Source organism: Callionymus lyra, chromosome 3 (genome assembly GCF_982586985.1).
Source record: "Callionymus lyra chromosome 3, fCalLyr1.hap1.1, whole genome shotgun sequence".
Classification (NCBI taxonomy): Eukaryota; Metazoa; Chordata; class Actinopteri; order Syngnathiformes; family Callionymidae; genus Callionymus; species Callionymus lyra.
This window is the reverse complement of record NC_141820.1, coordinates 9,247,393-9,263,770: the sequence shown is the minus strand read 5'-3', so window position 1 is coordinate 9,263,770 and position 16,378 is coordinate 9,247,393. Positions and strand designations below refer to the sequence as shown.

The following is a 16,378-nucleotide window of genomic DNA, read 5'->3' as shown; positions in this document are numbered from 1 at the left end:
TTTAATAAAGTGATTTGATTTCTTTCTTTTTTTTTACAATTTAAATGCAATATATTCAGATCGTTTGTTCATTTTTGTGTTGCAATGGTACTTCCGGCCTCTAGGTGGCAGCAGTCATTACGTTCTCCGCAGCTAAAGAAACAATGATATTTAGCAAAATCCCAGGGATGACTGAGGATGAGAGGATACAGCAACTCCAGCAGCTTTTAAAGCTGATGTTTGCACATATTTTGGTTTGAAAACAAATGAGTTACGACTTCGTCAAGAGTCATGTTGTCTGTAAATACTACAACACCAGAGTCAAGTACTGGACAATACTACACATATATCCTTTTAACTACAGTATCACAGTATGATGTTATACATCGTAATACACCATATCGCTGTCCTTGTATCATAATACATATGGTATCAGCTAAAGGAGGAATTAAATCCTGCTAGATCCCAGCGATGACTGAGGACGAGAGGATACAGTGACTCCAGCAGCTTTTAAAGCTGATGTGTGTTCATTTTTTGGTTTGAAAACAAATCAAAGAAGTTACTACTTCTTCCAAGAGTCATGTGGTCTGAAAATTCTGCAACACCAGAGTGAAGTACTCGACAATACTAGACATATATCCTTGTTACTATAGTATCACTATATAACGTATCGTTGCCCTTATATTGAGCTACACATCGTAACCCCAGATTCCTGCCAAGAAAACAACTAGAGGATGACAATATACATTTAAATGAATACCTCCAAAAATATTAAATAAAGAGACTTATCTCAATAAATAAAAAAGGAATCATAAGTAGTTCAAATAATAGTTAAAAAGTTATAGTAAAATAAGTCATGAGTGTCGAAGAGAGCTTGTCCTTTTGGCCAAAATGTGTAGGTTGTAACCTAGACAAGTGTTGGTTTGAGTATTGTATTCATAGCCGCCTCAATCTTGTTAGAAAACCATGAGAAACGGCTGCAGCTCGACATTGTTTATCCCTTTCCTCAAGTCATTTATCATCGGCAATTTAAAAGGCAGCTTTATCGTCAACACGCAAGAAGATCACAGGTGCATCCGTTAAACTTAACCGGCGTCGCACCGCAAACATCCACCGTGTCAATCTCCATCACCCGGCAAATATTGAGAACATGGCCATTAGTGACCTTCAGGATAATGACCGTCTGTGGGCGGCGTTGGAAGGTGGCGTGCTTTCACCGTGGATGGCGTGATCTCGCGGGCGAACCAGACAAGAGCGGAGAGGCAGGTGAAGACACGCACGGCCAGGCAGACGCAACATTAAGCAGATTGATTTTGAAATTCTGCACACAAAAGCGCGACATAAATCTTGCAATGCGCAAGAAAGCAAAAATGTGTTATTACTCTTGTTCACGAGGGAGGAACAAGAAGGGCACGCCGGCCGACGGGGGGAAACAAAAAGAAGATTCCGAGGCATACATCACCGTTGAAGGAAAATAAAGTGGTGAAGAAGATTAAATGAGGTGCATCTAGAAAGAGTCCTTTTTTTTGTTTCTTTCAGGAGTCACTTCAGCGACTGTAATATTGTTTGTGTCGCAAGATGACATTTTTTTTAACTGCATATTTTTGTGCAGACTTTCAAAAACATCATGAATGTTTTGGGGTTTTTTTTCCATCTTTTCTGTCACTATGGGTTTGATTTTGAAAAGTCATGAATCATTTAGTAGAACTCGCTCAACTCAAATGTGTTTAAAGTTATTTTGACATATAGAGATGCCAGTGTTTAAGATAACAAAATGAGATTTATTTATTTATGTTTCCCAAATAGCCTTTTTTTGTTAAAGGGGAACAAACTTAAAGATGGTTAAAATGGATCAAGCCGTCAAGAACTAAAGTCACTATCAAATGATCAACTTCCTGTAATAGAGAATTTGTTAATATATAAATATTATACTTTAGTTCAGCAAAAGCAACTGTTAATAGGGTATGGAAGTGCCATCAGAATATTGAATGGTTAGACTTAACATTCCTTTTTTTTTTTTACTTTTCGCAATGTTGTTTTTTCAAAGCATTGAATAATTTTGGTGGAATATTTGAATTCAATAATTTCTGTATCAAAAAGGTTGAATGTTTTTTATTGAATAATTTAATTTTAAAATATATTTTTGGTTTACAAATATTTTGATTTTGGAATTTGAAAAATAATAAGAGAAGTCTAAATTCAATATTTTATTTGTACCATTTTAAATTCAATACAAAAAGTATTATATAATAGTGCCACCAAGCAGTATTAAATTCAGAAGTTTAAAAAATGTAATTAATTTGCACCTATCAATAAACAAATGATTAAATTATTCAACAAAAAAAGTATGTAATGTTAAAAGAATGATATAAAATCCAAAATATTCTAAACATGTGAAATGTTGAATTCAACAATTTAATATTCTATTGGCACTAATATACTTCACAACAAGAGTCAAAATAATCAAATAAAGCAGGGATGGGTAAATAAATTCCCTCAAGGGCCACATTATATACTGTGACTCTTATAAGGGACCGTCAAGCAAAAAAGAAATAACAGCAAAAACAAGAAAAACAAAAGGACATTCTTAAATAAGCCTTTGTGTTAAATATGAAAAAATAAGTCAATTTAATATAGTTTCTTTTTAAAAATAAAGTATATCAAAACAAATTATGCCATAAAATGGGTTTTGTTATATTTAATTTAATATAAAAACCATGACAAAAAAAGCATTAACGAGTTACACTTAGAGCTGTACTAGTCCCAAAATTGTAAGATAGCCATTGAAAACATTTTGAAACAGTCAGTTTTTGAGTGTTATTTTGACGTCATGCTATTTTGTAAATTATTCTAAATATTCAGTTAAGAGAAGTATGTGACGGGAGTTTTTTTTTTCTATTTAAGAAATATCAAAAACATATTTTAACACCAGGACAGAACACAAAATGTGTTTCACTCTCATCCCGGGGATGACTGAGGACGAGAGGATACAGTGACTCCAGTAGCTTTTAAAGCTGATATTTGGACATATTTTGGTTTGAAAACAAATGAAAGCGACTTCGTCAAGAGTCATGTGGTCTGTAAATTCTGTAACACCAGAGTCAAGTACTCGACAATACTACACATATAAACTTGTTTCTACAGTATTGCAATATATTGTAACGTCGACTCTGTATCGTGATACGTATTGTATGGGCGGATTCTTGCCAAGAAAACACCCCTATTAGTTATTAAATAACTAGAGGATTTAAAGTTACATTTAAGTTAATACCTTAAAATTAAAAAAAAATCAGTGACTTATCTCATTAAATAAAAAAGCATCATAAGTAGGTCAAATTAATATATAAAACAAGTAGGGAAGTAGCGGAGGGGAGTTTTTTTTCGCTATTTAACGAACATCAAAAACATATTTCAACACCACGACAGAATAGTAAACGTGTTTTTACATGTTTATCCTTGTGTATGTCATATATTTTAAAAGTACTACTGATATTGCTGTTAAACTTGCTCGCCCGGGCGTCCAGACACACTTGCATCAGCTGTTCCTCCAGCTTGAGCCGGCTCGGCGCTGGTCATTGTGAGATGTTAATTACCGCGTCTGATTAGCAGAGTTTTGCTTCGCACAGCAGTCGTTCGCGGCAGAAATGTTGCTCGTCCCGTTCTCCATTAAATCTCACCAATTACGCTAATCAGCAGGAAGTGAAGCACGTCTTGTTGGAAAAAAAACATGGCTGTAAACTGGCCACTGCAGACGCTACGTAAAAGTCAAGGTCTCAGAAACTATTAAAAAAAAACGGTGAAGGTCAACATAGACGAAACACTAGGGATGTCGGGAAATATCATGACACTTAAATACCGTAATTTTATTTTTTTCAGGATACTGTACGGATCAACAGCGCTGAATACATTTAAAAAAAAAATGTTGTTAAATCATAATTTATTTTGTACGTAGTTCTACAATTGTTTATATTTCAATAAATTGTATAAGTTTTCATTTTGTTTAGCAATTAAACATCTGGTAGAAGACAATAAGTCCTCCGCAGGTAAAGGAAGAATTAAATCCTTCGACATCCAGGTGATGACTGAGGACAAGAGGATACAGTGATTCTAGCTTTTTTTTTTCTTTCACTATGTTCTATTTTCAGCAAAGTTATTTGGTGATATTTCAATAAAGTGTGTGTAAAGTATTCTTATTTTATTTATTCACAATTATCCTATAAATGTTTGCAGAGTGTGTTCATTTATGTGTTTTAATCCAACTTCTGGCCCCTAGATGGCAGCAGACAACACGTCCTCCGCAGGTAAAGGAAGAATGACTAAGGACGAGAGGATACAGTGACTCTAGCATTATTTTTCTTTCACTATATCCACACTATGTTCTACTTTCAGCAAAGTTATTTTGTGATATTTCAATAAAGCGTGTGTAAAGTATTCTAATTTTATTTATTCACAATTATCCTGTAAATGTTTACAGAGTTTGTTCATTTATGCGTTTTTTAATTCAACTTCTGGACGCTAGATGGCAGCAGACAACACGTCCGCCGCAGGTAAAGGAAGAATTAAATCCTTCGACATCCAGGTGATGACTGAGGACGAGAGGATACAGTGACTTTTTTTTCTTTCTCTATATCAACAATATGTTCTACTTTCAGCAAAGTTATTTTGTGGTATTTCAATAAAGCGTGTGTAAAGTATTCTAATTTTATTTATTCACAATTATCCTGTAAATGTTTACAGAGTTTGTTCATTTATGCGTTTTTTAATTCAACTTCTGGACGCTAGATGGCAGCAGACAACACGTCCGCCGCAGGTAAAGGAAGAATTAAATCCTTTGACATCCAGGTGATGACTGAGGACGAGAGGATACAGTGACTTTTATTTCTTTCTCTATATCGACACTATGTTCTACTTTCAGCAAAGTTATTTTGTGATATTTCAATAAAGCGTGTGTAAAGTATTCTAATTTTATTTATTCACAATTATCCTGTAAATGTTTACAGAGTTTGTTCATTTATGCGTTTTTTAATTCAACTTCTGGCCGCTAGATGGCAGCAGACAACACGTCCGCCGCAGGTAAAGGAAGAATGAAATCCTTCGACATCCAGGTGATGACTGAGGACGAGAGGATACAGTGACTTTTTTTCTTTCTCTATATCGACACTATGTTCTACTTTCAGCAAAGTTATTTTGTGATATTTCAATAAAGCGTGTGTAAAGTATTCTAATTTTATTTATTCACAATTATACTGTAAATGTTTACAGAGTTTGTTCATTTATGCGTTTTTTAATTCAACTTCTGGACGCTAGATGGCAGCAGACAACACGTCCGCCGCAGGTAAAGGAAGAATTAAATCCTTCGACATCCAGGTGATGACTGAGGACGAGAGGATACAGTGACTTTTTTTTCTTTCTCTATATCGACACTATGTTCTACTTTCAGCAAAGTTATTTTGTGATATTTCAATAAACCGTGTGTAAAGTATTCTAATTTTATTTATTCACAATTATCCTGTAAATGTTTACAGAGTTTGTTCATTTATGCGTTTTTTAATTCAACTTCTGGCCGCTAGATGGCAGCAGACAACACGTCCGCCGCAGGTAAAGGAAGAATTAAATCCTTCGACATCCAGGTGATGACTGAGGACGAGAGGATACAGTGACTTTTTTTTTTCTTTCTCTATATCGACACTATGTTCTACTTTCAGCAAAGTTATTTTGTGATATTTCAATAAAGCGTGTGTAAAGTATTCTAATTTTATTTATTCACAATTATCCTGTAAATGTTTACAGAGTTTGTTCATTTATGCGTTTTTTAATTCAACTTCTGGCCGCTAGATGGCAGCAGACAAAACGTCCGCCGCAGGTAAAGGAAGAATTAAATCCTTCGACATCCAGGTGATGACTGAGGATGAGAGGATACAGTGACTCTAGCATTTTTTTCTATCACTATATCGACACTATGTACTACATTTTGCAAAGTTATTTGGTGATATTTTAATAAAGTGTGTGTAAAGTATTCTAATTTTATTTATGCACAATTATCCCGTAAATGTTTACAGAGTTTGTTCATTTATGTGTTTTAATTTAACTTCTGGCCGCTAGATGGCAGCAGTCATCACGTCCTCAGTACAATGAAATCCTGCAATGACTGAGGACAAGAGGATACAGTGAATCCAGCAGCTTTTAAAGCTGATGTTTCGATATATTTTGGTTTGAAAACAAATAAAAACATTTACAGCTTCGTTAAGAGTCATGTCGTCTGTAAATTCTGCAAACACCAGAGTCACGTACTCCACAATAATACAAATACACACGTGAATATCTATATGTTTTTTTTTTCAATATACAGTATCATTTTTGTTTATTTATAATTATCGTGCAAATATTCACAGGGTTAATTCATTTTCTGTTGCAATTAAGCTTCCTGCCATAAGATGGTAGTCAGTATGTCCTGCCTGAGATTCTAGAGATGACTGAGGACAAGAGGATACGGTGACTTCAGCAGCTTTTTAACGCTGATGTTTGGACATATTTTGGTTTGAAAACAAATAAAAACATTTACGACTTCATCAAGAGTCATGTGGTCTGTAAATACTACAAACACCAGAGTCAAGTACTCCACAATAATACAAATACACACGTGAATATCTATATGTTTTTTTTCTTCAATATACAGTATCATTTTTGTTTATTTATAATTATCGTGCAAATATTCACAGGGTTAATTCATTTTCTGTTGCAATTAAGCTTCCTGCCATAAGATGGTAGTCAGTATGTCCTGCCTGAGATTCTAGAGATGACTGAGGACAAGAGGATACAGTGACTTCAGCAGCTTTTTAACGCTGATGTTTGGACATATTTTGGTTTGAAAACAAATAAAAACATTTACGACTTCATCAAGAGTCATGTGGTCTGTAAAGTCTGCAACACCAGAGTCAAGTACTCGACAATACTACAAATATATCCTTGTTTCTACAGTATAGCAATACATCATATCATTGCCCCTGTATCGTGATAAGTGTCGTAATCCCTGGACTCTTGCCAATACACACTCCTTTAACAAGCAAACCTGTTCAAGCCAGGAGTGGAGAAAAAGACTTTACTGCATCAAACAAAAAAATATTCATAGCTCTGGGGACAAGAGGAGATTGGTCACGGTAGCCGGGACTTCAAAAGCTCCAAACGGCTGTTCACCACACTGACCACCTATGTTCCGTCGTGCAGAGAGGACCGTGTGACGCCGTGTTGGCTGCAGGCTATAATCATTATTCAAAATGTTGTTTCTTTTTGTATGAAAACAGAACAAAGAGGTTGGGCTTCTGGAAACAGCTTGTTACAGGCTGTCACGAGTCACTGAGAATTAGAAGCTTTTCATAATCAAATCACTTATTTTTGCAGTTTTTTAATTTAATATTTACGCATCTATATCACTACAAACCATTTTATTGATATCATAAACACACACTGGCTTGTACTGTAATTAACTTGTTATATACAGTATATGTGACAGTACAGATTGGAATCCAGTAGGATCTGGAATCCTACTAGTAGACATTGGAATTCCAATCTCTACCAGATCCTATGTCATATATATATATACATTTAAAAATAGTTCTCACTTGACAAATATAAATAAATTAATATATATATATATATATATATATATATATATATATATATATATAAATTGGAATCCAGTGTCATATATATATGACATAGGATCTGATACAGATTGGAATTCCAATGTCTACTAGTAGGATTCCAGATCCTACTGGATTCCAATTTATATATATATATATATTTATTTATTTGTATTTGTCAAGTGAGAACTATTTTTAAATGACAGATGAATTGGGATTACACTTAAAAAAGTATTCTTTCAAATAAATGTAAACTGTAGCTACTATCAATTCCTATCCTTATCGAAGCTAAAGACATTGTAACATAAATAACATTTAATTTTCATTACAAAATCCAAATTTACTTTAGTATTGCGTCCATTTCATCAGCTCTTCTTTTGTAAATAGATGTCCAAATGTACATATTTAAAAGGATTAAAACAGTGTTATAAACGACGGTACATATTGCATGTTTGGACTCATTTTGGCTTTAAAACAAAGTTTAAAGTAATAAAATTAAACACTGATACTGGATATTACATGTTGCTACGGGTTGTTTGTCAATACAAGTTTATATTTGTTGTTTATATTTTAAGAAAGCACTGATTTAGAGAAAGTTTTTGCTCATTTCTTTGTTCTAAAAGCCAGAAAAGGTGTTGTTTCTTTAAAAGAAACAATATATCGTTGTCACTACAGTATCGCGATATATCGTATCGTCACACATGTATCGTGATACGCATCGTATCGCCAGATTGTTGCCAATACAAAGCCCTACTCAATACTCTCTGGGCCCAGGGTCAGGCTATGGAGTTTCGTTTCATATAGATATAAAAAAATAAGGGCAGAATAGATGGAGGAGCAGACGTCTAGTTAAAAAGCTGCTCTCACACCACAGTCTTGCGACACTCTTGAATGTCGGGGGCAGATGGGCAGAAAGGTTTGATTCTTCCAACACTAATGTTAAATTTAGCTGGTTTCTGGCACAACAGCAGCTGTTGAGAGCTCCAGGAGGAGGAGGAGGAGGAGGAAGGAGGAGGAAGGAGGAGGGAGATAATGTGAGGGAGGGAGATAACACAGCAGGACAGGGAAGCATATAAACAGAGAAGAATAGGAGTCGACAGAAATGACACGAGGTAGGAGGGAAACCGATTAATAATTGAGGCAACAACAACACGTGTGTGTGTGTGTGTGTGTGTGTGTGTGTGTGTGTGTGTGTGTGTGTGTGTGTGTGTGTGTGTGTGTGTGTGTGTGTGTGTGTGTGTGTGTGTGTGTGTGTGTGTGTGTGTGTGTGGAGGCCTTCACTGGCCTCTGGAAAACTGTCAGTGTGTGGTCAGAAAAATTAAGTGAGGTGGGGATGACTGGAGCAGAAGAAGACGTGGACGATCCACACTTGATACAAGGGGGCTCTGGATGGCGAAGGGTAGTGTGTGTGTGTGTGTGTGTGTGTGTGTGTGTGTGTGTGGGCAGGAGAGAGTGTGAGAAATTATCTTGTCAGATGATGTGATGTGATGCCAAGATCTCCTTATGAATCCTCATTAATCATCCTCGTCCTCACCTTCTCCACCCACTGCCCAGATTCCTCGTCAGGACACCAGAGGACCATGGTTTGGTCCATGGACGCAGAGAGCAGACTGAGAGGTTGTTTCGGCTCCCCGCCTGCAGGGGGAGACAAACGCACACCAGTCAGAGGCGCTCGTTGTCAACCACTGCAGTGACATTGATGGAAGTAGATCAATGACGTACGAGTATTCAATGGTTGAATTTAACATTTATAACATTTTTTTATTGAAATGTTTTCTAGCAATTAATTCTTTTTTGAGAATAATTGAAGTGAATGTTGTTTTTTTTATTGAATATTTAAATACAATATATAAAGTAAGGTAAAACTTTATTGATCCCTCATATATAGGATCTAATTAGTTTTATTTTCCATTAATGTATTTTTTTAACACTTCATCGCAGGGTCATGGTGACCCAAAGACCGGTAAACAAATATGTTTGTGATATCACTTGTATATTTGTTTTATTTTATTAATTTCCTTTTTTTTCTATGTAAATGTTGGTATAATATGGTCTTCTTTTTTTTTTTATTCAATGATTCAAAAAATGACTAATTCATTATACAAATGATAACATTAAATTATAAAATAAATGCATTTTCTGCTTAAAAAAAGATATATTCCATAGACATTCAATGTACTTGAATACTTGTATTACATTGAACAATTTCGATATCAAATCGATTAATAGGAAGAGACAGTTTTTTTCTTCAACACTTTAAGGTTTATTGTTAAGTTCAAGTTAATATTTCTACACTAATAATATTGTTTATATTAAATGGAAAAGCCTTTATTAAATGTGTTAATCAAAACAAACGAAAATCGACTTCATAATAATATAAATGTATTTGAAAGTGGATTTTTTTTTTAGTTGTAATGCTTTTATTTGTATTAATTACTCTTATCTCAATTTTTATTTCTGTCTACTGTCAATGTCAAAACACTTGAAAAATCAACCTAAAGGTGGCTGAGGAAGGTTTAGTTATTTTAAATAGAAGTCTTGTGTGTGTTTCATACAACTTAAATTACCTTCACATGTAGGAGGGCACCAGTGGATTCCATAAACCCACCCCTCATGGCCCAGTAAGACCGTCTCCAGAGACACAGCACAACAAACGCCTGCATTAGAAGTAAAGGAAAATATAGTTTAAATCAGAAGAATGTCAAATTAATAAGTAACTAATGTCATCATTTCCATCACATCTCACCTGCTTCTTTCACGTTGAAAACATCCTCTTTCATTTTGATAACGTCATCGTCTCCCGCAAACACACTGGACTCGGACTTGGACCAGAGTCTCCAGACCCTGATGGTGGCGTCCTGCGAGCAGCTCGCTAACAACAGTTCTCCCTCTGGAAGAACAAGATGTTCCGAGCTTGTTAGCGTCCGTGGTAAGTGCTCAGGGTTAGCACTTTTGACGGTTTTATCGTCACGAAAAACTGTCTTAATCATATTGAAGACTCGACCTCACAGATGTACTTTTTTTATCCTGATCAGCAGAGATTTCGTACCATATATCGTGATCTACAGCAGGTTAAAGTGGAACGTTTGACTCACATTGGAAGCTACAGTACGTCTTCAAACACACAGGGTCTGGTAAGTTTTGAAATATTTAAAAAGTTTTATTCATCACACTTTTTCCATTGCCTTCTATGGCACTTTTATAACAACAATTTTTAATTAAATTCAAAAGGCCAAGAATACAAAAAATTGAATTTAGACCCTATTTTTTTATTATTATTATTGGTATGAAAATATCAAATAGAATGTGTAAAATATATATATATTCGTTTTGGTATATTTGTAGTCTTTTCAATTCCAACATTTTTTATATTTAATGAATTTAAAAATACATTTAGAAAATGTTACAAACATTTAAACTTTTTGGAAGAATATAAAATTGTATGTATGGAAATACAATAAAATGTGTTTGTTTTTTTTATTCACCTATATTTTAAAGGGGAAAAAAATCAACCTTTTAATAAATAAATAATTGAATCAAATTATTTAATTTAAATGTTTTAATTAAACCTGTCAATATATTAATTATCGAATCCAATTATTCAAAAAGCATATTCAAGGCTTAAAAAAATCTATTTTTTCAAAAATCAGTTTTAAATGTTTAAGTCAACCATTCAATATTCTGATGTCACTGATATATTCCATAACAAACAGTGTAGTAGATGTAAAGATTACCAATACTCGTCCAAGATACTCCTCGAACCCAGTCCTCGTGTCCTTGAAGTGTCAAGACCTTCCTCAGCTGTTGAAAAGCATGTCATTAGAGAAAACCTCGCCAAGATTAAATAGAAAATAAAGCACATTTTAAAAGGTCAAACCTCTTTTTCACACTCTACATACAGATGAACGTTTGTGTCATCGCCACCGCAGGCCAGTACCGGAACTGCACGAATAGAACAAATATAGTTTTACAAAGTAAAACAACACTTGATTAAAAATAAAAGGAAGAATGGGAGTAAAACAAAGTTATTGGAGGGTGCATCACTTAACACTGTAATAACAACTTACCACTTGTGCCAGGTAACGTCGAGAGAGAAACATCCATCATGAAACCACGTCCAAAGGTGAGAACATGGAGACACTCGACTGAAGGGAGAAGCACACATTAAAAAATTATATATAGAATGAATAGTTATACCAGAATATTCTAGGAAACTAGGCAAAGTGAATACATGAATGAATGACGAACAAATATCCACTAGTTGGCTTGAACCACAATTATCTTTTCTCTTTTTAATTTAACGCTTGAGATGTCTCTGGGTCAACACAAGGGATACCACAAACACATTTGTCTCCCGGCCTTCGTGTTCACCTTGACCCTGAGACAACACAAGGGATACCACAAACACATTTGTCTCCCAGCCTTCGTGTTCACCTTGACCCTGAGACAACACAAGGGATACCACAAACACTTTTATTTCTGGGCCTTCGGGTCGCCTTGACCCAGAGACAACACAAGGGATGCCACAAACACTTTTATTTCTGGGCCTTTGGGTCACCTTGACCCAGGGACAACACAAGGGATACCACAAACACTTTTATTTCTGGGCCTTCGGGTAACCTTGACCCAGAGACGACACAAGAGATACCACAAGCATATTCGTTTTTGGGTCTTTATGTCACGTTGACCCAGAGACAACACAAGGGATGCCACAAACACTTTTATTTCTGGGCCTTCGGGTCACCTTGACCCAGAGACAACACAAGGGATACCACAAACACTTTTATTTCTGGGCCTTCGGGTAACCTTGACCCAGAGATGACACAAGGGATACCACAAACGCATTTGATTTCAGGCCTTTGGGTCACCTTGACCCAGAGACGACACAAGGGATACCACAAACGCATTTGATTTCGGGCCTTTGGGTCACCTTGACCCAGAGAGGACACAAGGGATACCACAAACGCATTTGATTTTGGGCCCTTTGGGTCACCTTGACCCAAATAAAACACAAGGGATACCACGAACAGAGACAACACAAATCACCAAGGATATTTAACAATCACCATATTTAATAAAACGTAGATTTCCAAGAAGCTCATTGAGATGTTGCTCTGGCTTCTTATCAAACTGTTCTCAGGCACCAGCTGGTATTTCCATCAAGACAATCACCCCCAAGGTCACACGCTCAATCTCAACGGCTGTCAAACAGCATCAGCTCAAGAAGCAGGTGGACACAAACTCCCAGGATTATTAAGATGGCGCCGCATTAGACGCAGAGGACAATAGAGGACGACACGTCCAGGGATTTGATGCTAGAGCGAAATAGAAAGAAAGGAAAATGTTTCAACTTACTGTCCTGAGATCCATCAAAGAGCCAGAGTCTGACGGTGCAGTCGGCCGAGGACGAGGCAACCAGGAGCTTGGAGGGTTCCAGGAAGACGGTGTCCAAGGCAAAGACTCCCGCCGTGTGACCTTTGCCCTCCACACAGCGAATAAGCTGAAAAAGAGATAAAAGTTATATATGGTGAAAGATAAATATGGACAATAGTTAATAGAAATTGTACAATTATTATTATTTTTTAATGGAAAATATTAAGTTGTTTTAAGATATAAACATAAAATAAATAATATAAATATCGCATTGAAGAAATATTGAACAAGTTTACGATAAAGTTTATTTAAACAGTGTTTGTTGAGGTATTTAGGTACCAGTATTGAATGAAAAATTTCTGATAAATGTTTAAGAAGAATATTTGAAAAAATGTTTTGTTGTTATCAGGAAAACTGTGAGGTAAATTTTCATAACGTAAATAATTGTTGCCCAAATGTGTGAAATGTTGTTTTTTTGACGGCTTTAAAAAAAAAGGTAGAAATCAAATATTTTTAAATCAACCACAAAAACGTATTAAAAAAGGCCAAAATTAAAAATCTGTAAAAATAGTAAATAATGTCGTATAACTAAAGTATAATACCTGACGGACCATGTGAATGTAAATAATTGTTGACAAAATGTGTAAAATTGAAGGCAAAAAAAAGGTAGAAATTGACCAATTTCTTCCATGAAAACTTGTAAAAAATGCCCATATATCTTGTGTGTGACATGAAAGAAGTTGATTGAAGCGAGAGAGAGAAAGAGAGAGAGAAAGAAAGAGAGAGAGAAAGAGAGAAAGAGAGAAAGAGAAAGAGAAAGAGAGAGAGAGAGAGAGAGAGAGAGAGAGATTTGAAACTCATTTATGCAATTGTTTAATCGTGATTGTTAATAAATCAACTCACCTCGTTGTTTTGAACCTCCCATAGAAGAACGCGAGCGTCTGAACCTCCTGATACGATGCAAGTCTCTGGAGCTACAACAGAAATCCTTTTTTTAAAACAGCAAATCTGGTTATTGGACAGTAGCAGTGCACTTGTTTTTCATCTTAAAGTATACATCGTCATTCTTCCTCGCTATCAAACACCGGAAATCTGATGAAGCTTGAAATGTCTTTTTTATTGTTTTGAAAGTTCTGCTACTGTTACTGCAGGGGAGGGTGGAGTCAAGAAAAAAGTTCCAAGTCTACTCTGGCGAGAGCAGATGTTAGTGAACCAGTACTACTGTCATTAAAGAAGATGGATTTTACCAGCCAGTGCACTAACATCATATGACAATTTTACATCTTCCCCAAAGGGTATTAAAATTATATTAGGGATAAACGATTAATCGCATTTGTGATATAATCGCATTATTAAAGAATGCAACTTTCATATCACGAAAGCTGCGATTTTATTTAATTTTATTTGATTTTCAGGTCGTCATGTAGTCACGTGACTTACGAGCGGCGCCAAGCGACTCGTCTAATATGATGATGGCAGCACACATGAATGAAAGAACCCGACTTAAGTGTTTTCAACACGTTTTAATCCTAACACCTGTTGTATAATCACACAGTCACGACTGGTTAATTACAAAATATTATTTTGTATCACAGGAGTTGCACTTAAATATGATATAAGTATATATAATATAAGTATTTGCAGTGACTATATCCAAGGCTTCAAATTATATATTATGTTGGTTTGCAAGTGTAATTAAAGTAACTAAATAAACCTTCTCTGTTTATTTGAATGTATGATTTATTTATCTTAAAAAATGGCTTCATAACCTTATCTTAACTATACATTTAATTGTAGAGAGAATTATTTATTGTATTAAAGAAAAAATGCATAAGAAATATATATAATTTAGGAAAATATAAAAATAATTTAGGGCAATAAGATTATTTTCAATTATCGTTCAGCCCTATATTGTATCAAGACAAAAAAAACGACATGAGTAGAACAACAAAGTTTTGTACATACAAAAGAATAAAGAATACAGCAAAAAAAAACATACGTACGTAGAAACTAAAAAGGAGTCGGAAGAACATTTTTTATTTACTACCTCTTTTTAACTTTTCTTTCAGTTCAGAGTGAAATATAAATGAATCAGGATTAGAACAAGTTTATTGTAGTGCTGACGATACAGAGAAAAAGGGAAAAGTGAAACCGAGGCAGCGGAACATATCAATATCTACATAACCATGTTTTTCACATCTTTGTATTTCAGACCAAAATAATGTAGGTATGTGTGCATTTTCCTCTTCCTGGTTATGGAGAGTGGTGAATCAGAGCGTGTCACTTTTGATCGCACAATCTGAAGAGCTGCAGGATCGATGTATTCGCCGTCAAACTGCGTTCGCTGTGTTTACGTCACCAATATTTATTAATATTGATGACCTAGAAGCCACGTCACAGTTTCTTTTAAATATTGTAATTTCCAGATCGGTCCAGTATACGTGCCACAAATCACCGACAACTTTTGACAATTTTTCACTCGACAAAACTCCCTTGCAAAACCTCTTAGGCGAGTAAAATATTCTTTGGAACCTCCATTATATTATAAAGTATATGTTGATCTGTAAGTCTGCAAAATATCTTTTAAACTGATCAATTCGCACATCGTTTTTTTTTGGACCCGCCGATTTGCTGGTCGAGTCCGATGAGTCATGTTTACCAACATTTCCCGTCACTTCCCACTAATTTCATGAAGTTCATCAATTCAATACAACATTTATTCTGTTGTTAAGCAAGCTTCCCAATGACACTAACCATTTTAAAATTGAGCAAATATTCCTATTTTACAAGGCAGTTTTAACAAACGGTCACACCTAAAATATTGACCCCCATTGATAAGTATGGAAGAGGTTGATCATAAATAACTGCATTTTCAGGGGTTATTATAGTCCATATCTTATCTATAAAAAATATACTTGTATCACTGATATCATTTTTACAAGACATTTTATATGATACTGGTTTCAAAAAAATCAATTCATGTTTAAAATGTTTACACACATAACTAAATAATGGAAACATTGTACCTGCTTAATGGAAAATAAATAAATAAAAAAGTAAAACAGACTCACCACAGTCTGGTCTGTTCACCCACTTGACCGCGTTCACTCGCTCGGTGTGTCCGTTCAGAACAGTCAAGACTTTCATTCGCTAAAAACAAGAGATGAACTTTCAAAACAAACTCAGGTAAGCATTGAGCAGGTGTTAGCATCTGTGTTGTTGTTAGCATCTGTGTTGTTGTTAGCATCTGTGTTGTTAGCATCTTTCCGAGTAGCAACAGCTAACTTTGTGCAGGAACTCGGGAGTATTTGCTACCTTGACATGGTACAGAACCACCGAGTGTTGGCTCCCGATGGCGGTCATCCACCCTGGACCCCAGGAAACGA

At 35.3% G+C, this 16,378-nt stretch overlaps 1 protein-coding gene and 1 long non-coding RNA gene across 2 annotated transcripts in view; one reads left to right on the top strand and one right to left on the bottom strand.

Moving 5' to 3' along the window:
* The window catches only part of elp2 (elongator acetyltransferase complex subunit 2), a 38,394-nt gene that overhangs the window by 21,946 nt on the left and 70 nt on the right, over window positions 1-16,378 (bottom strand). The window contains exons 1-10 of the mRNA XM_087786376.1: window positions 16,308-16,378; window positions 16,064-16,142; window positions 13,896-13,966; window positions 12,975-13,119; window positions 11,687-11,764; window positions 11,497-11,561; window positions 11,354-11,420; window positions 10,366-10,509; window positions 10,187-10,276; window positions 9,154-9,254 (exon numbers count right to left, since the gene is read on the bottom strand). The exon at window positions 16,308-16,378 is cut by the window's right edge and continues 70 nt beyond it. Coding sequence (XP_087642502.1) covers window positions 9,154-9,254; window positions 10,187-10,276; window positions 10,366-10,509; window positions 11,354-11,420; window positions 11,497-11,561; window positions 11,687-11,764; window positions 12,975-13,119; window positions 13,896-13,966; window positions 16,064-16,142; window positions 16,308-16,378 — 911 coding nt within the window. The remainder of the gene's footprint in view (window positions 1-9,153; window positions 9,255-10,186; window positions 10,277-10,365; window positions 10,510-11,353; window positions 11,421-11,496; window positions 11,562-11,686; window positions 11,765-12,974; window positions 13,120-13,895; window positions 13,967-16,063; window positions 16,143-16,307) is intronic.
* LOC148083232 (uncharacterized) lies at window positions 10,670-12,865 on the top strand. Its single transcript, XR_015710735.1, has 3 exons — window positions 10,670-10,753; window positions 11,699-11,742; window positions 12,760-12,865. It is a non-coding gene; the product is annotated as an uncharacterized LOC148083232 (long non-coding RNA).